This window comes from Ursus americanus, chromosome 28 (genome assembly GCF_024610735.1).
Source record: "Ursus americanus isolate L20-20 chromosome 28, mUrsAme1.1.p, whole genome shotgun sequence".
Taxonomy (NCBI): domain Eukaryota; kingdom Metazoa; phylum Chordata; class Mammalia; order Carnivora; family Ursidae; genus Ursus; species Ursus americanus.
Window position 1 is genome coordinate 1,693,881 of NC_142154.1, and position 24,354 is coordinate 1,718,234.

The window sequence follows — 24,354 nt, forward strand, 5'->3', positions numbered from 1 at the left end:
GGGACAGGAGGTGAAGGGGACGCAAGAGCACTGCTGTCCAACAGCGATGGCTCCGTGATGGGAAGCGGCGTCGCGGGTTCTCACGGCTTGTCTCTTTCTTCAGGATCTTCTGGGAAAGGACATTTTGGAATTCTGCCACTCCGAAGATCAGAGCCACCTGCGCGAGAGCTTCCAGCAGGTAGAACCCGGGGGCCCGGGCAGGTGGCCGGCAGGACGCACAGGCGGGCTGCAAGGGGCTCCCCAAGGCATCCGGCGGGGACCCTGCTGCGAGGGGCTCCCAGCCGAGTGGGGAGGGCAGACCCATCAGGAAGTCGTGCCTGTGTCTGGACGAGGGGCGGGCGATGGAAAGGTTAATGGTGCAGGGAGGAGGCAGGAAGAGTCTCCCAGGGAGGGAACCCTTGGGACGGGATGAGCCTGCCCCCACGACAGAACATTCCAGACTGATGGCCGGCGCCCGGAGATGCAGAAGAACGTGGCATATTAGGGAGTTAGCGTAGCCCCTTAGGCTGGAGTGACACTTCCCGCCGGGCAGGGAGGAGGGGGCCCACGGTCGAGGCTGCTGAGGCCACAGGGAGGAGTCGAAGTTCCCCCGCGTCATTTACGGGAGGGCTCCTCCGAGGACCGGAAGCTGAGCAGTGTTTCTGAAAGACAGTTTGGTAGCGCGGGTACTCGGAGAGCAACTGCAGGAAACCCTTGGAACAAGGGGGCACCGCGGGCAGCTGTTTGGATTGTCCAGGGTGGAGGTGACGGGTGGGTGGGGACGGGCAGCCTGAGGGGACCATCGTGGTCTTGCTCTGGGCGGAGACAGCGAAGGGGTGCCTGGGAGGGAGGTCGCCCATCACGGCGTCATTCAGCGCCACCCCCGTCACCACCGGGAGCTGCCGGTGCTGAGCACCTGCTGTGTCGTGCTCGGGCACCATAGACACCTCGGTGTGCACCACGTGCTTGTCCTGGGGGGGGCACCGCCATCGTCACGTCACGTCCTCTTATCCCCTGAAGGCACGTGCAGCCGGGCCCTTCTCCCTCTGCTCCTTCCTGCCGACTTCAGCCGGGCCACCCCTGCTCTCATTTTCAACAGCATGACAGGGTCCTTGCCGGGCTCCCTGCTTGACTCTCATGCGCTCCACGCCACTCAGGAGATGTGAATTAGGCTTTGCCACGTCTTTGTTTAAACGTGCCGGTGGCTTCCCAGTGCCCCTGGAATCCGATCCAAGCTCTGTACCACGGCTGCAAGCTCAGGGTGACCCTTGCCCCACGTGTCTTATCCTCACTCGTTCACAGCTCCTGGTTGCATGGGTCTTCTGGTGCCTTGAACACATCACGCTGTTTCCCACCTCAGGGCCTTTGCATGTGTTCCCTCTGGACTAGAATGCAGTCCCGTCACTCTTCCAGGACCGACATCTTCTTGTGGTTTAGGTTTTAACTCCTGTCATCTCAGAGATGCCGTCAACGGCCACGCCAGCGAAGAAAGCCCCCCCCCCCTCCTTCTCAGCCTCTGGTTTTTCCTGCACAACCGTTTGAGTTTGTAATTGTTCTGTTTGTTTGTCCACTGATTTCCTTTTCTCCCCCATCCTCTCTACTGAAACATCAGCTCCCTGTGGGCAGCTCGTCTGTGCTTTTCACCATCATGCCCACCACCGAGTGTGACGCATGCTCGTGGTCAGTGGCTCTTACTAAAATGATCTGAATGGACGGTGACCCGTAGCAGGTGACTTTCATTCTGGAGAAACGTGAACTGAGAACGGTTAAGCATGGCCAGAGTGCGTCTTTCACATCTTTGCAAATGTGTGGAGATTATCCTAGACGTTGGCCTGGGTCAGTTTCCCTTTCCTGGATCTGCGGAAACGAAGGTCCAGCAGCAGTGGGCCTCCCCACATGGTTAGTGACCAGCCCGACCCCTTGTCCCACACGATCTCAGGTTAATCCTCAGCCCACACCATCTGTTGTCAACCCCACTCTTCACGCTGGACTCCAGGACGCAGTGTTGGTCGCCTGCCCTGAGTCCCACAGCAGGGGCGTAACAGCGAGGGCTGGAGCTGCCCCCTTCCAGCATGTTCTCCTGTCACTGCACTCACAGACCTCTCCGTCGGACAGCACGCCGAGGTTTTACCCTGCTGACGCCATTGGAAGCTGGGTGATTTTAGGCAGAAACAGGAGGAATGTAACACCAGACCCCACGTGGCACCCCCTCGCGGACCTCTCGCCCGGGGTCTGCCACCTCACTGCAGGAGGGAAGTGAAGCCAGAGCCATGCCTGAGAGCCAGCGGCCCCATGGCACAGAACTCAGCAGGGGGCTGGGCGGCCACGGGGACATCCTGGAGCACCGGCCTCGGCCTCTCGAGTGTGTTCTTTGGGCCCCAGCCACTGGCGGCCAGGCTCGGGGACGAGTGTTGATAAAGGGAAGTGGCTTATTTTTGCAGAAGCACGGAGGGGGCTGTGTCAGCTCAGAGTCAGCCTTGGAACTCTCTGGATTTAAACCAAAGCAACTGAATGGCCTGGACGTGAGACCCTTAGAGTGCCATCTAGTTCCTGAGGAATTTGAGTTTGGTGGGTGGCCTGTGCCCATGCAGGGGCCAGGAAACTCGAGTCTGCCCCTGGCTCCGCTCTCAGACCCTCGCCGGCTTACGGTTTACCCGGCAGCCAGGTGGAAGACTGGGACCCAGCGACCCAGGCCCGGAGCAGGGTTCCACTGCCCCCTGTGCTCTCCCCTTGCGTGCCCTCTGCAGGGCAGCTGTGTTCGTGAAGTGCGGTGCTGGCCGGCCTGGGTGGTCTCCTGGCACCTGCATTCGGCACGATGGAGGGACCCTGGGGCGCCCCTGCCCCCTCATCCCTCCCTGGGCCTCTGGCCTCCGCCAGGCCCCGGGTTCCCACACATGGAGCACGTGCCTCCTGCCAGGGAGCTTTGCTCGCCGACCACGTACCCACCTACCCAGCTTCCAGGGAGTTCCCAGCCCCGCCTCCCTCAGGAACCCTCTCTGGTCCCCTCGTCGTCCTGGTGGCCCCATGCCTCTTGATCGTGTGGTTCTGAGCTGGGACTCGGCCTGCTCTCTCTGGGTTCCTCCTCAGCCAAAGGAGTTCATGGAGACAGCGGGCCATGGGTCAGGGAGATCCGGGACCCCGTCCTGCCTCGGGCATGGCTTAGTCAGGAGGCATCAGCAGCATATTTAGCTCCTTTGGGGCTCAGATTCCAGATGCACACGGTGCCGTTGGGAGGCCCACACGAGGTGACCCGTGTGGCATGCTCAGCCGGGAACCGGGCCCCTGGGAGGCTGCGGGGCTGCCGCTCCCTCCCGCTGCTCCTTCTCCAGCCGAGGGCCCAGCTTTGCACACAGTCGGCACCTTGGCAAGTGTCTGTTGCACGGAGCTAAAGAATCTCCCACCATCGCAGACGTCCGCGGAGGAGAAACACTTTGTGGGCTGCTGCTTCAGAGAGCAAGGACGCGGGTCTCGGATCATGCGAGCGGCTGCCAGTTTTCCATGTTTTGTCCCGCCGGACCCCCTCAGAATGCTGAGCTCAGGGGCATGCAGCCTTGACCCCTGGCCCTGTGGGGAAAGAGCCAGCTTCCTGCTGGGAACACATACCTGCCGGCAGGCCGCGACCCCTGAGCTTCCGGGGGTTTCCTTCCATCTGGGTTCCCCAGGGGTGGTGCAGAAGAAGGGTGGGTGCCCAGGCTGCATCAGCCCAGTGCATGGGGCTGGCAGACCCGTCAAGGAAGTTCAGAATATGCTCCAGGTGCCTGCTCCGTGCCAAGCTCGGGGCTGAGGATGGAGGGGTGGGACTCAGGTGACCAAGAGGTCCCTCCCTGTCCCTGTCCCTGTCCCCTGGATGTCTATAGATGTCCAGCCAGAAACAAACTACAAGTAGGGGAGTTGAGGAGGGACTGGGCCTTCCCTGACCCTGGGGTCATGTTCCTGTTCTTATCTCTGATCACACTCTGGGCCAGCTCGGCTGCCCTGGGCCCAGGGCCTTCTCTGTCCTGACCAACCCCAGGATCTGAGGTACACAGGCCTGTGGAGAGGAGCACCCCATCATGCTTTGTCCTGGGGGTATACTCACACCCAAGCCTAGGCCCATCTGCCAGCCATTCATAGCCTCTCCTGTTTCTGCTGCAGCCACGAGAGCTGCTGGCCAAGTGTACCTTCTGCACCTGTGTGTGCACGCCCCCTTCTGCACCTGCGCGTGCACCATGCACGCCCCCTTCTGCACCTGTGTGTGCACCATGCATGCCCCCTTCTGTACCTGTGTGTGCACGCCCCCTTCTGCACCTGTGTATGCATGTCCACGGCTCCGTGTCTGCCTGTGCAGGGACTGTACATGTCTACAGGGAGCACAAGAGCCAGCAAAACACACTTGTGGTTTGGAAGTAAGACCTTGGTTCCTTCCCAGCTTTTCCAGCAGAGTCATCTAATCTTGGGCAGCTTATTTCATTTCTCTAAGACTTGGTATTAAACCTCTATAAATAGTAAAACTCACCTTCACCAATGACGATGTGCATCAGGAAACCGTTTGAAACCATGCTGCGGCATAAATGCAACAGTAGACTTGTGCGCGCAGATAGCGTGTACGGATTTATCCTTTCACACACCTCCTCCCTTGATCCAGTTAGCAGTGGTAAACGGGGTTAAGTATGTTTTAGCGCGAGGTGTGAAGCAGCAAGTCGAGCGCTACAATGTATCTAGACGCCCGGGCCGAGAGGGAAGCGCTGGGCCTGCAGAGTGTGACCCGATTTGAAAAAGCTCAGAGGTACTGATATCAAACGGGCATTGCAGAGAGTGGGACAGAGTGCGGGGTCTGCTCCAAAGAGGGAGAAGCCCCCCCCAGCCCAGCCGCGCCCCCTCACCGTCTTTACCACGAGCCCCGTTCTGAGCCCTGCCCGGCGCCTCTCCCTCCTCCAGCCTCCCGCGGACTTCCTTCCTTCTGCACGTTTCCGCAGGTGGTGAAGCTGAAGGGCCAGGTGCTGTCAGTCATGTACCGGCTCCGCACCAAGAACCGGGAGTGGATGCTGATCCGCACGAGCAGCTTCACGTTCCAGAACCCCTATTCGGACGAGATCGAGTACGTCATCTGCACCAACACCAATGTCAAGTACGTGCTCCCCCCGCCTCCGCCGCCAGGTCTGGGCGTCTTTCCTGAGCCCAGGGCTGGAACCCTTTCTCCCACAGGCCTGGCTCCCCTGCAGCTGGCGGTCCCTGCGGGGCCTGAGGAGCAGGCCTGGGGTGAGGGGGCTGCAGGCCGTGTCGCTGCTTCCCCCCACCGTGCTCCCGTCCACCCTTCCCTCCTGGTCTGTAAAAACCCCAAGGTCGAGAACGGCCCCCATGGCAGCCCCGCCCCCCAGCTCAGTGCAGGTGTCCTGCTCCCTAGGCCTCGCTGTGCCCCTGGCACATGGAGCCCAGCAGGGATGAGCCGGGTGCCCTCTGGCTGCCTGGCATGCCGGCTGCTGGGGCCTGATTTCTTGGCCCTTTGGAAGCAGGGCTGGGGAGTGAGGCTGGGGCTCTGGCAGCTCTGGGGCCTGGGGGCCCGGGCTGGGGGTGGCACCGCAGGGACACACGGTTTCCCTGCTGCCCGGTCATCCACACGTTCCTCCTGCTCCGAGTCCTGCAGTCCCAGAATTGCTGCCGGCTCCAGGCTTGACCCCTGCTTCCTGTGACCTTGAGTTGTGTGTCATGTTATTTCTCAGTGCTCACTTTCCCATCTGTGCAATGGGGTGGTAATACCTCTCCCGTGGGGTTGCTGTGAGGCTTGAGGTCAGTCTCCCAGCGACAGGCAGTTCGCGCCTTGTCCCTGGATTTATTATCAAGGAAATGCAAGGCCAGAGAACCAGTGTGAACAAAGGCAAAATGATGTCCAAGCCTATGTGAGCCAGTGTCGGGGACCCCGCAGCCTGCCAGGGCGTGAGATGAGCGGCCATCACAGAATTGTCCCTCTGGGCCCACTCTGGTCAGTGGCACTGCTGTCCTGATTTTCCCAGACCCGGCTCTGACCTGGTGGGGTCTGTTCCCACTCCGCCCCTTCCCCTCCTCATCTGACAACCGTCCTGGTGATGACGCCCCAGGCAGTGACTGTAGCCTGCTGGCTTGCTCAGGGCTCTGGCCCCATTATGTCTCCCAGCTCCCTGCATTGGGCTGTTCCCCTCGGGGCGCGCCCAGCAGTGGCCTCCTTCCCGGGCAGTCCCACCCTGTGTCTCAGCTTCAGCCCTGCTCCTGGCCCACAAGGCCTGGAGCTGGACAGGCTGGTCCACCCATGCAGGGCCCCTCAGGGCAGCTGACTTGGGTTTCGGTGCCGGCCCCCACTGGACGCATCACTGTGTTGCCAAGGTTCAGCTGCCTTGTCTGGAAACTGGGGCGAAGAACAACCTGGTGCCGCAGACCCTGCACGTAGATGGTGCGTGCAAAGCAACGTGGGGGGCGGCAGGCCCGAGCCGGCCCTGGCGGGTGGGGCCTGCCGCAGTTGATAGGGACCGTGTTGATGCACGGAGTGCCCCTGCCGCCGTGTCCCGGCGTGGTCCTCGCAGGCTGCCCGCCACCCGCTTTGGGCGCCTGAGATGCGCTGCCCCGCTTGCTTCCTCAAGCTCCAGGCCGATCATCCTGCCTCCTGTTGGAGTGAGGGAGTGAGGGTCTCAGCACCCGCCCCTCCTGCTGTCCTCCCTCCAGAGCTGACCGGGCCCTCCCAGCGCATCCTCCGTTTCCCGTGGGCCATGCTCCTTGTCCGTGCGCTGCCACGGGCTCCTCCTGAGACCCTGGCATAGGCACTGGCTTCCTGAACGTGGAAGACCCCGGTCTCCCTGCCAGCCCTCTGTCAGCCCCCCCTTGGCTGTCCATCTCCTCGTCACCCCTCACAGCCCGGCCTTGGCCCCCCACTCTGCTAACTTGCTTTCCCAGCTGCCGTAGGGACCAGGCAACTCATTATCACTGGTCATTGCCCCAAACGGTGTGACACCTCCTGTCCCTCTGCTCCTTCTCCCCTGGCCTTTCCGGCGCTCCGGTTCTTCTAATTCCATCTTCAGCCACGACCTTGGTTCTGGAAGAGCACGATCGCATGGGAGTCGGAGATCCAGGCATGTGCAGAAACAGTGCTGCTTCTCTCCCCGTGTCTGATCTCGCGGCTGCGTGGCTAACGCGGTTCGGTGGAAGGCCTGTTACTTCCCCAGCTCCCCTGGTGTGGGGAGGAAGCTCCTGCCTCCGAGAGAGAGAGGTGACTGCAGTCCCAGGCCCGTCTCCCTCCCAGGGTCTCGGAGGCTGGGGTGGCTGTGCGCTCACGGCCGGGGGGGCAGCCAGTGCGGCCGTGGGAGCCCAGGGGGAGGAGAGGCCCGCGTGGTTTGCTCAGTGGCTGCTCACGCTGTCGCTGGGACCTCCCGTCCTGCTGCCTCTGCAGCCACACTGGCCGCTGTCAGTCACACAGACGGGCAGGCCTGTCGGGCATGCAGGGCCCTGGACGCTGTTCTAGAAACCTTCACTCTTCTGATGCCAACACACTGGCTGGGGTCAGTGAGAACCGTCTTGTCTTTGATGCAGCCCCTGTCGCCCATCCGCCCTGCTGCCTCACATCCCCCTCCCACAGCTGTGCGCTGCCGGGTGCGTGCTGCCTGGCTTGCGGGGGCTGAGGGCTGTCCCCTCCGGGCGACCAGAGGAGTGTTGGGTGTCGTGGGGATAGCCTGCACCCTGCTCTCAGACCCGAGGCTGGCCCCTCGGCGAATCGGCTCTGCGGCATGCCGGGGCCGCCCCTGTGTGGTTCGGACCGGCTCTTGGCCGGGCTCCTGGCAGAGTCCTCTAGATTCAGGTCAGAGAGCGGGCTAAAGCTCCCCTTCCTGGGGTTTGGTTTTGCTTACTTTTCACCGTTCCTCGCTCATGCCCGTGTTTGTGCAAGCATCACCCATCCGAGTCGGGTGCTGTCGACTCATCCAGCGGGTGCTCACTGGGTGTCGCGGGAGGACGTGGGCCTGTGGCAGGTTCCAGGACATGCGCGGCCCCGCCACCAGGGAGGGGCCATGTCCCCGGAAGGCTCCGGTGCCCTGGAGAGCGCGAGGAGGCAGAGGGGCAGACAGACGCATGCTGTGAGGACGCAAGGAGGTAGAGAACGAACACGTCCGCCCGCGGTCACCGAGACAGCCTCCCCGCAGGTAGTGCCGCTCTGGAGCCCGGAAGGACAGGAGGGACCCTCATCCTAAGGGCGCTCATCACGGACGCCTGGCTTTCTTCTCTGAGGCAGGCAGCACGAGCGAACAGGGCGTGTCCCCGCATGTGTCTCAGGACAGTTGCTCGTGGCAGCTTTTTGGGGTCAGAGGGGATGAGAACGCCCGCTCGGGACGACTTACAGCAGAGGCCTGACAGTCTCCCGGCCCGAGCGGCCCTCCCGGCTGGCGGTGGCGGAGATGTTTGCCGTGGGCAGCAGAGGGCAGTGACGACCAGGATGCGAGCCTTCCGGGCCTCTGCATGCCGGAGGCTGAGCTCTGCCAGCAGCAGACAGCCTCGCTGTGGGAAGGGCCCTGCGTGCTCTGCGTTCGTGTTCAGGGCAAGAACGACCTGAGCTGAGCTGCCGTCAGTCAGGAGCATCCAGAAGAAATTCCCGGAGAAAGGGAGTGTGTGATGGTGAGCATTTGTGCGAAGCTACGGAGAGGAAGGCCTCTGTCACCCATGATGTTGGTGCAGGGAAATGGCCAGAAGGGCAGAAAGCACAGACTTGGATCTTGCCCACTGCTCGCACAACCGTTGTCTGTGCCGTGTCCATGCTCAGGGCCGACTGTGTCTTGTGGTGACGCGGCCTGGGCTGCCCTGAGCGGGAGTTGTCCGGCGTTTCTCTCCGATGGTCCCTGTCCCGGCTCCTCTTCAGCGGGGATCTGAAGCTGTCGCTCGGCGTGTCCGGACGTGCTGTTCCAAAGCCACCATCGGTCTTCACGACCACAGCTGCTTTTGCGCTGGTGTGTGCACTTCCTTAGGCCTCCACCAGGCCCGGTCCCGCCGGCATCCCTCCTCGGAGCCGTCCGTCCCCACGCAGTCAGGGAGAGCCCGCCCTGTCCGGCCCCTAGGCTGTGGGAGGCAGGAGCCTGGGAGTGGGCAGAGAGAGCGAGGTGACCCTCATCTCTGCAGACTTAGGGCAGGGAGGGGCCGACGGTCCCGGTCACCAAGCCCTAGCCTGGCACTTTCCCGGCGTCCTGCCCTGCCATGCATCTGCAGCAGACGACCTGGCAGAGAACAGGGCCCCACAGCTTCTGTCTGGGAGTCTCTCTGGCCCATCTCCTCCTTCCCTGCCTCTTCCCCAGAGCCTTGCTGAGACCTCTGCCCTGTCTCAGGGGATCCTCCACCCTCTTCCCTGACCAGCTCCCCCTGCCTTCCGTCCGGCCCCCTCTGAGCAGCGCACGTGGCCCCAGGAGCCATCTCGGTCACACACGCTCCCGCTGCTGCTCCGTGGAATAGACTCCAGACCCTAGACGGGCATTCGGAGTCCTCCCGATGGGCGTGCAGACAGCTGTCAGTCAGCTGTGCATGTTATTAGCCTCACTCTGGTCCGCTGAGCTTGGGGAGCCCCAGATGCCTCCTCGCCGATCCCGGTTCTCCCAGAGGTGCGATCAGTGCCGCCTCTGAACGCCCGCCTCGTGGCCGGTCACGCACTTACTCAGGCTGAGTGAGACCCTCTGTCCCGGGAGCGTCAGACATTACTGTTGGCATCTGCCAGCCTCCTGACGTCCCTGGTGCAGGGAGGCCACGCAGACGGCAGGCCTGGGCCTGACACATCTGGTATCGGATCATCGTTTCCCGTCCGCAGCGGGTGGGGGGGGGGGCAGGCAGCGTTTTGCTGCATCCGGCCCGGTCCCACACACGTGCTGTCGGTCAGAGTTCTGAGCAGCCACGTTTCTCCCGCTCTGGAATTTGCAAGCACACCAAGGTTTATTTTTAATCCGTGGCCGTGAAATGTCCAAGGAAGCTCCTCAGGCCTCTTCCCAGGACGGGCGGCCTGCGAGTCGGCACAACCTCCATGGTGTGCAGCTGTGGGCGCGGTGGGCGAAGTCTGCAGGATGGGGTGGCCATGTCCGGACCACAGGGGGAGTGCGGTCAGGCCCCTGGGGATCTGCCGGCCACACCAGAGACCCTGTTTCTGACATCCCCCTGGAAGGAGCTTCCTCGGGCCCAGAAGAGGACAGAACGGACAGCAAGCTCCCACCCGGATGCCTCTGGCCCTTACTGACACCCTCGCGCACCGTGGGAGTGCAGGCCCTTCCTCCCTGTAGCGCAGGCCACACCAGGGCACCCGGTACGCAGCCCACGGGTGGTCTTGCCCCCTCCCCAATGGTCTGTGCTCCGGCGGGACACGGGCTGGGCCACAGGCAGGAGTGGCCGGAATTCCCTGGACAGGCACTGGTGGGCTGACGTTTGGGCTCCGGGAAAGTTGTGGAAGGAAGAGAAGGGGCATTCACTGCTCTGATCCCACAAAAAACCCAAAGCCCAGCTTGGCTGTCCCGCCTGCTGGCCCATGACGCCGTGTGGTCAGGCCTGCTGCTCTGGAATGGGAGGTGTGGGGCGACGGTCCTCGTTATGTCGTGGGACCGAGTACGGGTCTTAGCACAGAGACGGGCTGAACCCTGCGTGCACCATCCCGGGCGCGTCTTCGGGATTCTGATCCTCGCCTCTTGCATCTGTGAAATGGGAAGGCTGCAGAGGCAGGATGGCGCAGGCAGGGTGCCGCCCCGAGCTCTGCACTCAGGTCTCGGGGTCCCGCGAGCGAGCGTTGGTGGGCTCTTGGGGTGTTAACAAAATAGCAAAGTAAAAATAGGAAAATGTGGAAATTTATGATTTTTCTACAGATCGTATATTCTTTTTACATTTTTTGAATTAGCAATTTAAAAAATTATTTTTAGTGCCCCTGTTTCCTGGTGTTGCAGGTGCTCGTGCAGACTGCCTGGGGGGCAGTCCCATGTTTTCTGGCTCCCCTTTCCTCTGGGCTCTCGCACCCAGGTCAGGAGACAGGCTGTGTGTTCTCCTGCACCCTGGCTCTGAACGCAACACACTGCACTTCTTGCCAACTGTCTGTCCTCCCTGGACACTGTCCGTGCCATGAGGGCTCTGACCACGTGGGTCTGGACGCCTCATCCTCTCCCCAGGCTCTAACACCGAGCCTGATGTAGACATGTCAGTACACTTCCCAGGACAGATGGCCTGTCCGGGCTTAGATCTAAATACACTGGTCAGCGGTCCCCCAGAAGGGTTCTCTTCGAAGAGGTCTTCCCTGGGGGAGACACACATGCCAGGGGCCAACATGAAGGGCACAGGGGGGTGGGGGGGAGTGAATGGTGTCCAGGCTGTCCATCTCTCTGGCTGGTGGGAAGAAGAGTTCAGGGACAGAATTCAGCTTATTTTGTGTTTCTTGGGCGGCAGGATCGGAATTCGGAATGGGAGTGATAGGAAGGTCGATTTGGGCTGTTTTGGGCACAGATTTTTCATGATCGCCTCCGTCTGCACATGGAGTGGGCTGCCTCGGGAAGCACCAGCTCCCCAGCAGAGGAGTGAAGCAGAGACTAGCCAGTGGCCCGTGTCTTGGGTGGGGGGCTGTGGACCAGACAGCCCGCATGTGGGCCTGGACAGCCTAGCTGTGCTCCGTCTGCTCCACCCGCCAGCCTGGGGGGCGTGTGGATATCCACAAGCCAATGTTAGCCTTTGTGGACGGGACGGCGTGCACCCCCTTCTCAGGCTGCTAGCTGTCCGGCCAGTGGAGGGACTGGCTGGGGGCAGTGGGGTAAGAGTTTGGGGACTCCCTCACCCCAAGATAGCGGGGGCTGCATCTGCCACTGAGGCCAGGCTCCTGGCCGGCCACCTCTCCCACGGTCTCCTCACTGGCCCACGCAGTGGCTAGCCCAGGGCCTCCTCCCCTCCAGCGCGGTGTCCCTTACGCTGTGAAGTAGCCACCAAGCCCTCTTCAGAACAGCCCCCTTTTCTGCAGACCCCCAGCATCTCTGGGCCTCCGCGTGCTCCTTTGTAAAGGGACTTCAGAAAATACCCACATGGAGGGTTTTCAGCTCCCTTTGTGAGCCCAGCGAGGGTTGCTGTGAATGCAAACCCTTAGCAGGGGCCCGGGGCAAGTGCACAGAGGACACAGGTGTCCTTCCTGCTGGCTTTCTGCAGTTGGCAGCTCCCCCTTGGCCAGACCACACGGCCTCCTCCCGAGCGGGGCCCCCCAGGTCCTCCCGCGGCCCCGGGGTCTGCTGATCCGGGCTGCAGGTATCCAGAGCCGTGCTCACAGGGGCCCCTCTGCGGGGACGCTCATCTGACTGGTCTGCCTCCTGCAGTGATTTCTGGGCTCACTGGCAGACTTATCTTTTCTGCACCTTCCCCCGGTACCTCTGGCCCCCAGCAAAGGGGACGGCATCTTTGAGGGGTTCCTCCCCTCCAAGGGCTCCTGCTGCTTCCCTGCTCAGAGCACAGGGCAGGCATGGGGGAGACGACCTGCACCTCCACGATGTTCAGAAGGGAGCCACGGAGATTGTCCTGGCTTCAAACCGCAGCGACGACAGATAAGATCCTGCCAGTGAATGCACACACGGAAGGGATGTTCTGCCTTCCAAATTTTGTTCACCGCGTAGGCCGTGTGCTGCTCGTGGCCATAGTCACGGTGCGCAGAACGTTTTGTCCTGAACTTTTCCACGTGCTCTGACCAAACCTCGTAGTGTCTGCAGGCGGTCCTCGCAGCGGCCGCCGTGGGACAGCAGGGACTGTGCACTCAGTGAATCCACAGACACGTTCACACAGTCACTGCCGTCTTACCGCCAGCTCTGCACAGACGGCTCTCGTCTCCGGGTTCCCTGCACACGCCCCAGCAGCAGGACGACTCCTGGAGGCTGTGGATGTGTCCGCAGGACCTAACAGGGACCGCCAGGAAGGCTGATTCCACGCGCACTTTCCCGGTGGAGTGTGACCTTTCGGCAGCAAGCCACCACGTGAACGCAGTTTTACCAGCGTGGTGGGTGAAGGATGGTTCTTCAGGTTTGTTCCAGTCGGCACTTACTTCCGTATTCGAATGGTGAAAGTGCTTCTCTACACCCGCTGATTACACGCGTACCCATATTGTACGTGTTACACGTGTGCGTGTTTATGCTGGAACAGTCTGTGTCCTCTCCATGGACTCCTGGGCTTGGGGGGGGGTGATTTTGGTCGATAATTTGCTGGTCGTTGTTCGCCTCTCATTCTTGTTGGTATTTAGACTTGAAAGCGACGCTGTCATCCCGCCCCCATTTTAGGCTCTGAGCTGTAGGGCTCACTGTCCCTCGGAAGAAACTCGGTTCCATATTCTAAAACATAACGCAGCTCTTTCCTGTAAGGAGGCTTTTTCTGTCCCCAAAGGACACAGCCCGGGAGTGCGCGGAGTGCCGAGCAAGGATCAGAGGTGTTGGGTCAGGTCCCGGCTCCGTTAGGTCATGACCCTGGTGGGCAGGCACTTGGGCAGCCTCTCTGAACCTTTCACGTGGGGGTGAAGTAACGCTGTGGGAGTCCAGAGTAGGGCTGGACGAGGTCCCGCAGCCCCCTTCCAGCTTACCGGTCAGTACTCACTGAAGCCTTCTGCGTCGATCTGAATTTTGCCTTAACATTTTTTTTAACTGCATAAAATGCAATCATAAACCAGAATTTATTTCCTCAGTGTTGGCAGCCTAAACTTAAAGTACAGAGCTCAGAGTCTTGATTTGGGGCATTAAAAAACAATCATAAAATAAATAAAAACTGAAAACGTTTGGAGGTCCATCGGGTGTCACCCGCACCCTTTGGGCTCGGGGCAGGTCCTGGTCCTGCCCTGTGGCCGCCGTGTCTGCTCTTGTGACTCTTGACTTCTGGTTCCCCAGGCAGCTCCAGCAGCAGCAGGCGGAGCTGGAAGTACACCAGCGGGATGGCTTGTCGTCCTACGACTTATCACAGGTGAGCTTCTGGAACTGTCTCTTGCCCAAGGGACTGGGGACTGCATTCGACCCTTAGCTTGACTCCCAACCCCCCAGTCCAGCAGGTGCTCCTGCTCCATCCAGCCACTCAGCACAGAGACTTCAGTCCCCCGGGGTCTCCTGTGACCCTTCCTGAGAGCTGGGCCATGAAGGGAGCAGGACCCGTGAAGCCCGGATGGCAGGCTGCGGCCAGTCCGGAGAGTGTCAGGGGCTAACAGTAGCTTCCCGGACTCTGAGCCCTAGTCCTCACAAACTAGGAAGCCGACAGAGGCAGCTCTGGACCCCGTCAGCTCTCCGCTTCTTCCCAGCCGTCTGTGCTGCCTTTGGTCCAGTCCCTCTCTGCCCCCGCCCCTGCTCTTGCCCTGTGTCCCCATTCTGCCTGGGCCGCCTCCCTCCCTTCTCCCTTCTCCTTAGTCCCCTCCTCTTCCCTTCTGCCTTTCCTGCTCCTGCTGCGTCTGAGAGCTGGCCGGCTAGGGAAACCACAAGGGGTCTGTCTCCTACGCTAGACCTTATGTTCACGTCTCCTGAGTTTTAGAGTACGCTGATTATCATTTATCTTTCTGTAAGTATTCAGTGTGACTCCGTCCGTGGTCCTTTCTGTGATTTCCAGCTCACACCTCCACCCTGACTGTCCTTGTCCTCCAACAGAAAATCACCCCCCCCACCTGTAAAACCGTCCAGCCTGAAATGGCAGTGAGACCAGAGAGAGGGGACCCAACGAAGGTGAGGCTGGAAGCCCATGTTCTGTGTCTCACACGTGGGGTGTGGCTGTGTTTTAATGTGCAAACAGGTTCCCGTCCCCAACGTGCCAGCCGGCGTTCACGAGGCTGGGAAGTCCGTGGAAAAGGCAGATGCCATCTTCTCCCAGGACAGGGACCCCCGGTTCGCCGAAATGTTTGCGGGGATCAGTGCATGTAAGTTTCCGGACGGGGCCCCGGCTTGGAGGGTGTGGGGGGCGGGGGCTGCGGCCAGGCCGTCAGGAGACACCCCCCGCAGGGAGAGGCCCCCGCGGGCTGGGTTTTCAGTGTGCAAGAGCACCCAGTGCCGGAGTCCCAGCGGAGCCTCGCCTCCCGCTCGTCTGTTCCCTGGGGCCCTGAACCGCGTGCTTTCTGCATCCGAGGGTTGGGAACGAATGGTGCGTGGATGCCCAGAATTCGCTTGGTCACAGTCGTCCGGTGGCCTGCCTACGTCAGCGCTGTCGCCGGAGAACATGGCGCATTCTAGGTCAGGCTGTCCCACGAAGCCCGTGTGTAGCTGCCCCTTCCAGCCTGTTTACCACTAAGATTAGCAAAATATACAACTGGAAAGGTCTGTATTATTCCAGACTTCAGCAGGAGGATTCTATTTTCTGGTGGTCAAGGAATTTCTGCAAGACACAGTGTTTGGGATCCGTTAAGGGGAGAAGCAGCTGACCCGCCCGAAGGCAGCGTGGAGACACTCGTCTACAGGACTGAGGGGCTGGGGACAGATGGAGGGTCAGATCTCAGCCCTCCTGGAAGCACGTGTGGTGTAGACATAGCCGTCATTCCCTCTATGCCGCGGGCCAGCCTCTAAGGAAACGAGGAAGGTCCCCTCACTGCCTCCCACGACAACAGTGCGTGCCAACCCGTGTGGCACAGTGACCTGTTGGCCCCCGGACATGCCACCCACCTCCACCAGTGGCTCTCGAGTCAGCAGAGAAGAGAGCAAATGGTAGCACGTCTAAAAGGCTTCTCCCCCTCAGAGAAGCCTGAAGGTTTGACCAGACCCCAAAGCCTTTCTGGGAAATCCACGGGAAGTTGGAATGTGACAGACACACACGCCTTCCCATAAAGATGACAAAGTAGTGGGGGAACAGACAGACAAGGAAAACGGGAGAGCCACGCGGGTCCACAACCAGGCTGCGCTCGCACGCGGGAACCGCATTCTCAGACACGCGCCATCTCAGACCGTCCGGGAGCGCGGCCTGCCCCAGACGGGCCTTGTTTGCGGGATGAACCAAAACACAGAACGCGGCAGAGGAAGTGACGGGTGGAGAAGCCGGAGTGTGGAGGACGTCCCGAAGAACACCAAGGATCAAGGTGCAAAACACTAAAGATACAAAAGATCCGGAAAAACCAAAACCGAATCAATTTGGCGAAGACCCAGGTGCATCTTGGGTTAAGGGTCACAAACAGAAATGTCTCATCGGCATGTGTGGTTTTTTTCCTCTGACATTTCTAGAGTTCCAGTGTGTTTATTTATAACCACTCTTGAAAGGAGGGAAAAGAAGAGAAGGAAGGAAGTGTCGCTTCCAAGAAAAGACGAGGACATTTTTAGCAAATTGCAAAATACTCGGAAGGAAAAGTGAAATAGTAAGAAAACACGAATGTCATGAGCGATAGAATCAGTCGGTGTTCAAGGACTCCTGACTGGTAGCTCCCGAATCCCATGCTGCCGAAATATGCCATGTCCCAGACCGCACAGGTGACACCGTGGGGCCGGAGGGGTGGGGGGCCTGGTGCCCGCGGACATCGGAAGAAACATAGTGCTGTCCGAGCGCTGTGGGCGAAGAGGGCTGTTTTACGCAGATACGAGCTGTGACCTAACGTGAGGGTTTGTGTGTCATGAGCACTGCAACGTGGGAAAGAATAATTAGCAATACAAGAAAATCCTGATAAAGCCAAATTGCAGTGGGAGATCTCAACATGCATTGCTTCATCTCCAACAAATCACGTGGATCAAAGTCGTAAAACGAAGAAAGATATAGAAGATCGAATCATAAACTCAAGACTCTCCATATATATAATTTTGTGCCCTACAAATGTCCTGTAGCAGTTCGGAAAAAATGTGCTTCTCATTTACCCAAACCACCAAAACCCCAAAACACATGAGAAAACAATAGTCTACATTAAGTGGATAGTCACGAGCAGTCCCCGGGGCACCTTCTCCTGACACCCTGAGCCGCATCTTCCTCTGCAAGACTCAGGCTGCGGACCGTGTGAGAAACGCACACGCAAGAGTCCAAGCCCTTTCCATCCTCCAGGACTTTCCACTGGGCGCCCTGTCGTTGCAACAAAGGAACTGCCCCGGGAAGACCGCTCAGGGCTTCAGTGTACCAAAACGTCACGGAGGTGGTTTGCACGCTCGGGAGATTCGGCACGTGGCCGCTGAAGCCTGCCCCCTCGGCCCCAAGACCCGAGGCTGAGTGTCCACCAGCCACTGCTCACGTCCACCCAGTGGGGATCCCACCCCAAGCCAGAGATGGGTACAGGCGAGGGGTCTGTCTAGGCACAAAATAATTGCCGCATAACTTTGACATCCTTTGTTCCGGAATCTTGTTGCGGGTGGGGTGTCAGGGGTTGGGGGAGCAACAGGTGTAGGAGTTTTGAGATTGTAGGGAAGTGAGAGGCTCTGTAACAAACATGTCCAAGGCCACCCCCCGACCGTAGGGCAGAGCTGGGCTCTGAGCGCCAGAGCCGTTCCTCCAAACCACTGCTCCGTGCTTCCTCCACGGGGTTGGAAGGAGTGGGTAAAGTCGTGTCTGAGGAAGAACTTCCATTGGTTCTCTCCATCTTCCCAACGCTTGGAAAGGGTCTGCCTTGCGGTGCGTTTGGCCTGGCCTAGGTGCCGGAGGACAGCCTGGCGCCGTCCTGGGCGGAGAAGGCCCCGGGAGACGGCGCGGAGGCAAGGGCAGAGCAGGTGCACATGGACGGGCGCCAGCATGTGTCATCCTGCTTGGGGACGCCCAGCCCTGCACCTGCTCCCCGGCTGTCTGCCCCATGGTCTGGAGGGCGGGAAGCCCTTGAATGTGACCCTTGCTGTGCTCTTCCTAGCGGAGAAGAAGATGATGAGCTCAGCGTCTGCGGCAGGAACGCAGCAGATCTACTCCCAGGGGAGCCCGTTCCCCCCAGGACACTCTGGGAAGGCTTTCAGGTACATGCCGGCCAAGGGGCCGGGGGGCCAGGGGGTGGGAGGATGCCCCTCGCCAGGGAAGCCCCGGGTCTCAGAGCTTGGCTCCGTGTGTGGCAAATCCCGCCAACACCATCGTGGCTACTGTCCAGCAGGTGCTGGCCGGGCTGGGAGGCCGCTGGCGCTGGTTCTGCCCCGTGAGCCCTGCCCTGTGTGCCCAGTGTTGCTGTTGGGCGTGCTGCTATTGTCTGGTGGGGAAGGAGGAGCAGAGACTGGGAGGAATGGCCAGGGGAGAGACTAGGCTCTCAGGTGGGTGCGGGGGTCCTCACATGTACCCACCAAACGCCCAGACTCACTAGAACTGTCCCAGACCCGAGCCCAGGTGGGCGGGGCTCCTCATACAGCCCAGCCGCTGGCTCTTGGCCAGAGCCTAAGAGGAACGTCCAGGTGCAGACGGGGACCAGGACTGGGCGGGTGGGACTGACCATCCCAGGCAGCGGGCCCGGCCAGGAACCTGCCCTCGCAACTAGAGTAAGGCGCGAGTTTCCACACTGGTCCACGGACAGGCCCCCTGGGGAAGCAGGAGGTGGCTTAGCAGACCGAAATCTCGGAGGCGCTCGGGCCAGTCCTGCATCTGGGTCTCACTGGAGGCAGCCTGCTCCACGGCTCTGGGGAACGCGGGCCACAGGCAGAAACTCTCTGATCGGGAGCCAGCTGGATGAGGTGGCGGCCCCCCGGGGAGCGGCTGCTGCCGTCCTCGCTGCCAGTCACCCCGCCCCGCTGCACGTGCTCGTCAGGTCCTTGTGACACTGGCTGCCGGTCCCTCAGTCTGGACGAAGGGCAGGGGGGACGGAGTGGAGGCTGGAGGTGAGGAGGGGACAGCCTGAGGTAGCAGGGCCCGGGAAGGCCTGGCCGACTGCTGAGCTGAGCCTGGGAGCAAAGGGTCAGGTTGCTACTTGATGAGGCGACTGAGAGGACCTCCTCCAGAATGTGCTGAACGAAGCCTGGGAGGCCAGAGAGATGGGAGAGGCTCAGAGTCTGGGCGAAACAGGAGGAGGCTGTGGAGGCCCTGAGTACCATGCTGGGGAGTCGGAGGGGAAGAGGAACTTGTGGAAACAGGGTACGGGAGAAAGGTCGGGGGGCAGCGTGGAAAGGGAGAGTGCTGGTGGGTCGTAGGACACATGGTCCAGCTTGAGAGGCTGAGCCGGGGTGAGGCTGTCGTCATAGAAACAGAAGTCAGAGGACAGTTTGGAGAAGGAAAGGCCGTCTTGTGGCCAGCTGGCTGTGTGGGGAAGGAGTCGGGGAGGACGCCAGCCCCTGCACAGAGCCTGGCTTCAGGAAGGCGCTCACTCACTGCTTATCTGTGGAAGGGAGGGAGGCCTGGAGGGATGGATGAGTGGAGGGAGGGAGAGATGGGTGCCTGTGAGGCCCTAAGCCTGTGGAGTAGGCTGGATTTCCTGCAAATCTAAAGGGCCCGTGCTGGTGTGAGTGGGAGGGTGTGGGATGAATGGCAGTCAGAGGTCGCCCTGAGCTCTAGCGGCACGGTGTTACCGCAGGTCCCTGACTGTGTCCTCACCCTGAGTCCTACCGTGGTCCTGGCGGCCTTGACCTGTCCGTGTGCCCTGAAGCAGGCGTCTCTAGTCCAGAGGGCTGTGGGGGTGCTGGGCCCGGGGCTCGGCCCTCATCCACCAATGCCCTGGGGCGGACATGAGAGCTGAGGGGTGGGGGGAGCCCTCCCCCCATAGAGAATGGTGATCACTAAAGGCCTTCTGAGGCCGTGGGTTCATCAGGAGGGAGAATGGGGAAGGAACATTATGTTCAGGGAGGGAGTGGTTGCAGGAAGCTGGGAGTGATGTCCGCTTTCGGAATGGCTGGTACGAGAAGGTAGGGTATCCTTGGAGACTGTCTCTCTCATGAGGAACCAGATAGCACAGAAAAATATAATACGAGCAGTAAAACCATACCCACTCTTCTCCACGGGTCTGTCCATTGCCCTTCTTCAAAACCCACACCAACGATCAGCCCCATCCCTTCCCGCTCGGCTCCCTCCTGGGCACGCAGCGTTCTCCTGCGCTGAGCTGCTCCCAGGACAAAGGGCCTGAAGCCAAACAGAAGTCTCCGTACCTTCCCAGCTATAATGAGCATGTCGTATCATCCTCACGGCTGGAAAAAGCTCCGGGCAGCAGTGCACAGACAGCGGTCAGGGATGGCGCCTGCGGGGGTCCAGGCAGAGCGGCACCTGGGACACACTCAGCAGGTGCCCCAGACAGACTGCAGGGATGAACTCGAAGACGCAGGGAGGGTGGGGGCATGTCCCCGCAGCGAGCTCCGGGGGGGCTGGACCAGGCCCTGGCCACCAGGTGTCCCCTGACAGGTTCTTTGTCCTGTTCAGAACCAACCAGCTGCCAGTGCGCGGCCTAGTTCCTGAATCTCGAGCCCTGTAGGCGCCCCACAGGGACAAATTAACCAGAGCACAGAGGAGCGAGTCCACACCGAGGCTGGTTTCTATGCTAAGGAGCTTCTCCCGCAGAATGGTCTGCTGGGAGCCAGACATACGCGGGTGGGGTGTAGACCACCTGGAGGAGAGAGCGGCCTTGGGGTGGAGGAGGGGGGAGCATGAGGCAGACCCCAGTGGGGACACAGAGGGAGCCCCGAAGGAAAGAAGGAACAATGGAGGCGTGCCACGCGTGGGCCTCCTTGTCCAGTGTGTGCTGGAGAGACAGACACGCGGACAGAGGCAGCGGGGAGCGAACAGGGAGGTGGCCCCGGGGCCAGCGTGGTGGGTGAGGCGTCTCCTCGGGACACATGTGAGTTCATCTCTTCCAGCTCTTCAGTGGTCCACGTGCCTGGAGTGAATGAGATCCAGTCCTCCTCGTCTACAGGCCAGAACATGTCCCAGATCTCCCGGCAGCTGGGCCAGAGTCAGGTGGCATGGACGGGGAGTCGGCCGCCCTTTCCCGGACAGGTACGGGCTTCAGTGAGGGCGCTGCCCCCAGGTCCAGGCGGGTCAGAGCTCCCGTGACCTGCTTTCTTTGGGTCCAGGCTTCGAGACCCCAGGTCCAGGCGGGTCAGAGCTCCCGTGACCTGCTTTCTTTGGGTCCAGGCTTCGAGACCCCAGGTCCAGGCGGGTCAGAGCTCCCATGACCTGCTTTCTTTGGGTCCAGGCTTCGAGACCCCAGGTCCAGGCGGGTCAGAGCACCCGTGACCTGCATTCTTTGGCCAGGCTTTGAGACCCCCAGGTCCAGGCAGGTCAGAGCACCCGTGACCTGCTTTCTTTGGCCCAGGCTTCGAGACAGGTTAGTGCTCTGAGCACCAGTCCCTCAGAGGGGCCCCAGCAGTGGAGCCCCGTCTGTTTTCGGCAGCCTGGCCCTGCTCAGAGAGGGCCTGGGAAGCTGGGGGAAGGGGCAGATCCACAGACGCTCCGTGAGGACCGCTCTGGACCTCTCTCTGTCCCAGCCAGGAGCACGTGAGGACCCCCAGCCCCGGGACACACGCAGCTCCCTGGTAGTCACTGTGACGTGGGCGTCCGGTGGCCCAGGGGACTTCCTGGTGTTTGTAGTGCCCAGGCCCAATAAAGAGAAGCCACAGGACCCGCATCCTCGTAGGCCTGTGGGTAACTTTGCCCAGACCTGCCCCAGAGAGGCAGGGCCCGAGTCCTGCAGTTCTGGGCCCACAAGTGCTGGCCTGATGCCAGGCTTGTGCCCGGCTGGGCAGGAGGGCCATGGGGAGTCGCCGTCAGCCACTGGGGCCTGGGGCAGAGACCTGCTGGTGATGCTTCCCTTCTCTTTGCTGTGTCCTAATTGTAGCAAATCCCTCCCCAGTCCGGCAAGACCCAGTCATCTCCCTTTGGGATCGGAACGAGCCACACCTACCCAGCAGACCCCTCTTCCTACAGCCCCCTCTCCAGCCCGGCTACCTCCTCGCCCAGCGGGAATGCCTACTCCAGTCTCGCCAACAGGACACCAGGGTTCGGTAGGTGGGGAACGAGGGAGAGAATTCCTGGGAGAGCCAGCAGAAACGCTTTCTGAGCATCCTGAGTTCGGGGACTGAGCCCCAAGCTCCCAGAACCCTGGGACAAAGCCTAGGGGTTTCCAAGTGCCTCCAGCTCTGAGAGCCTGTGGTGCCCCCGGACGCTGGCTGCTTGGGTCTCAGCTTTGTGGAGTGACTGTCATTTTCAAGGCCCTGGGACTATATTCCTCCGAATGCTGTTTTAACCCTTTATGGCCCTTGGCAAGGACATCAGGTACCCTATGTCCAAAACGCTATAATCTTGCTTCAAACAACTGGGTGGCTGATGGTATAAAAACACTGTAAATAAGAAACACAGTAAAGTTCTCTCTCTTCTTAGTGTTCCAAGAGAGATCCCATCCCGTGTCAGAAGGCCCGTCCCAGCTTTGTTAACAAAACCTCAGGCCATAAAGGGTTAAGTGGCTGCCCCTCCTGGTGCTCCTCCCAGGGGCCTTTGCCGTGGCTCTTTCTGTGTGGATTTAATGGGCCAGGGCTCTAGCTCCCATCAGGAGGGACTGCTGAGGGGCCATGGCCCTTCGACCTGAGCCGGCGCCCATCTCTCACAGCGGGGTCCCTGTGACACCCACTCGTGTGGCTCATGGGGCGTCTCTCTGTAGGACGGATGCCCTCAGGCGAGCGTGGGGCTGAGCCCACACACCTGGGTTTCCATCTGGCAAGTCAGCCACTTTATGCAGCCAGCCCCAGGCTAAATGCTGTGTGGTGTCCTGTGTACCATGCCCCCCCACCCCCCACCAGCCTGGGGGCACAGTACTTCCTGACCTCTCACCAGCTCCCCCCGGGGATGCAGTGACCTTCAACATTAATCCGGTTCACTCGTTCACTCGTGGCAGGTTCTCCTGTTCGGCCTTAAACTATCTTTGCTGTATTGTTCCCCAAGTGGGAGCTCAGCCGCATGCTGCCCTGTTTCCGGAGGGACGGACCCCTGGCCTCTTGCTTGCCAGGCGCTGTGCTAGGCTCGAGCTCACAGAGAGGAGGAGACCTGGTCCCAGCCCAGGGGAGGTCACAGTACAGCTGAGGCAGGGGAGACTCTCGGGCACTGGGAGAGGGCAGAGGAGACGCTCGGACACAGGGAGAGGGCAGGGCAGGTGCTCCCACACCAGAAGAGGGTAGGGGAGATGCTCGGGAACTGGGAGAGGGCAGGGGAGTGCTGTGTATGCAGCAGCCCAAGTCTGCCCGCGGTCCAAGGGCTGCCATTCTCTCAGGGTCAGAAGAGTCTTCAAGGAGAGCGAGCGCTCATTCTAGTAAGGCCGAGAAGCATCTCGTGGCCACAGCAGGAAAGGTGGGCAGGGCCTTCCCCTGCCCTGGGGATCTGGGCCCTTCAGCTCTGTGCATCTGTCTGGTTTCCACCTGGCGTATGCAGGCCCTGATGTGTAAATGGGGCTGGGACACGGGGAGGACAGAGCCCTGGGCTGAGGCCCTGAACAGCAGGCTCATGTGGGGAGCTCCAGGATCAGCAGCCACGTCCTCATTGGCCCTGAGCCGTCCTGTAATCACTTGATCCTAAGGATAGTTACAGCCACCGCTGACGCTCACCAGACGCCCACTATGTGCTCTGCACTGGGCGCATTTGAATTCCTGTAACACTCATGGCAGCCCTAAGAGGGAGATGCCCAATTGCTCCCATTTCACAGATAAATAAACAGAGGCATGGTGAGGTCAGAGGTCACGGTGCACTCCCCTCCAGACTCTGCTTGCCCCTGTCTTCTGATCCGTTGTTTGGAGTGCATTGGAATTAGTTGGGGATTGGGTGTCCTGGCAGAGGTCTCTTGATTTATACTAATGAGAGGGGCTGGGCCCCGCTCCGTGAGTGCCCAGAGACTCTAAACAGAGGTTTCATGTGGTCTCACCTTTAATCCCTCCCTTGTTGACCTTGATCCGGCAGGGCAGCAGGAAGCTGTGGCTGTGTTTGGAATCCAGGCCCTGGGGGAGTGTGGGACAGGGAGCTGGGGTGGAGCTTCGGATGAGGGGCTCCCCGAGCCCACCTATGGGTCATTGTGGCAGGAGGCCCCAGCAGAGGTGGGGAACAGTGGTGTGGAGGGGTCTGGAGGGTAGGGCAGGCCGTGTGTGGGATGTGCGGCTTGTGAAAAACAAGCAGCTTCGCTCCAGGGGGCTCCAGGGAAACGGGTCCATGGAGGCGGGGGCGGGGGCGGGGGTGGGGCTCTGGTCAGGGTCAGAGAGACGAGGGTGTGCAGGTGGTTCGTGAATGAGGCTGGTGCTCCTGAGCGCGGTGCGAGGGGCGCAGGGAAGAGAGCAGTGGAGAAGGGGTATGTGGGGAAGAGAAAGAGCAGCTCCATGAATGGTCAGACTTCCCAGTCATTGAGTAAACAGCGTGTGAACCCACCGGCAGCACTGACATGTGCAGCGGACCCTCACCGTGGCCCTGTGTGGGACCTCGGTGCCCAATCTGAGGGCGTGGGCGAGACGGCTGGTCGGTCCTGGAGGGTACGCAAGCCCGACAGCCCCCCGCCCGCAGTTCTCGGCTCAGCTAGCCATCCTGTCCGGGCTCCGGAGCCCCAACTGCCCTGTTTCACGGCTGGAACCA

The 24,354-nt window shown here is 60.7% G+C and overlaps 1 protein-coding gene across 5 annotated transcripts in view; it reads left to right on the top strand.

Annotated features, from left to right (window-relative positions):
* ARNT2 (aryl hydrocarbon receptor nuclear translocator 2) overlaps positions 1-24,354 on the top strand; it is a 155,141-nt gene that overhangs the window by 122,457 nt on the left and 8,330 nt on the right. For 4 of the 5 annotated variants that reach the window (XM_087856582.1, XM_045813119.2, XM_087856581.1 and 1 more), the window contains 7 exons: positions 104-178; positions 4,935-5,086; positions 13,821-13,893; positions 14,704-14,827; positions 17,708-17,807; positions 20,610-20,748; positions 21,590-21,755. In XM_087856582.1, the coding sequence (XP_087712708.1) occupies positions 104-178; positions 4,935-5,086; positions 13,821-13,893; positions 14,704-14,827; positions 17,708-17,807; positions 20,610-20,748; positions 21,590-21,755 (829 nt within the window). The remainder of the gene's footprint in view (positions 1-103; positions 179-4,934; positions 5,087-13,820; positions 13,894-14,703; positions 14,828-17,707; positions 17,808-20,609; positions 20,749-21,589; positions 21,756-24,354) is intronic. The other variant, XM_045813121.2, reaches the window with a different exon arrangement.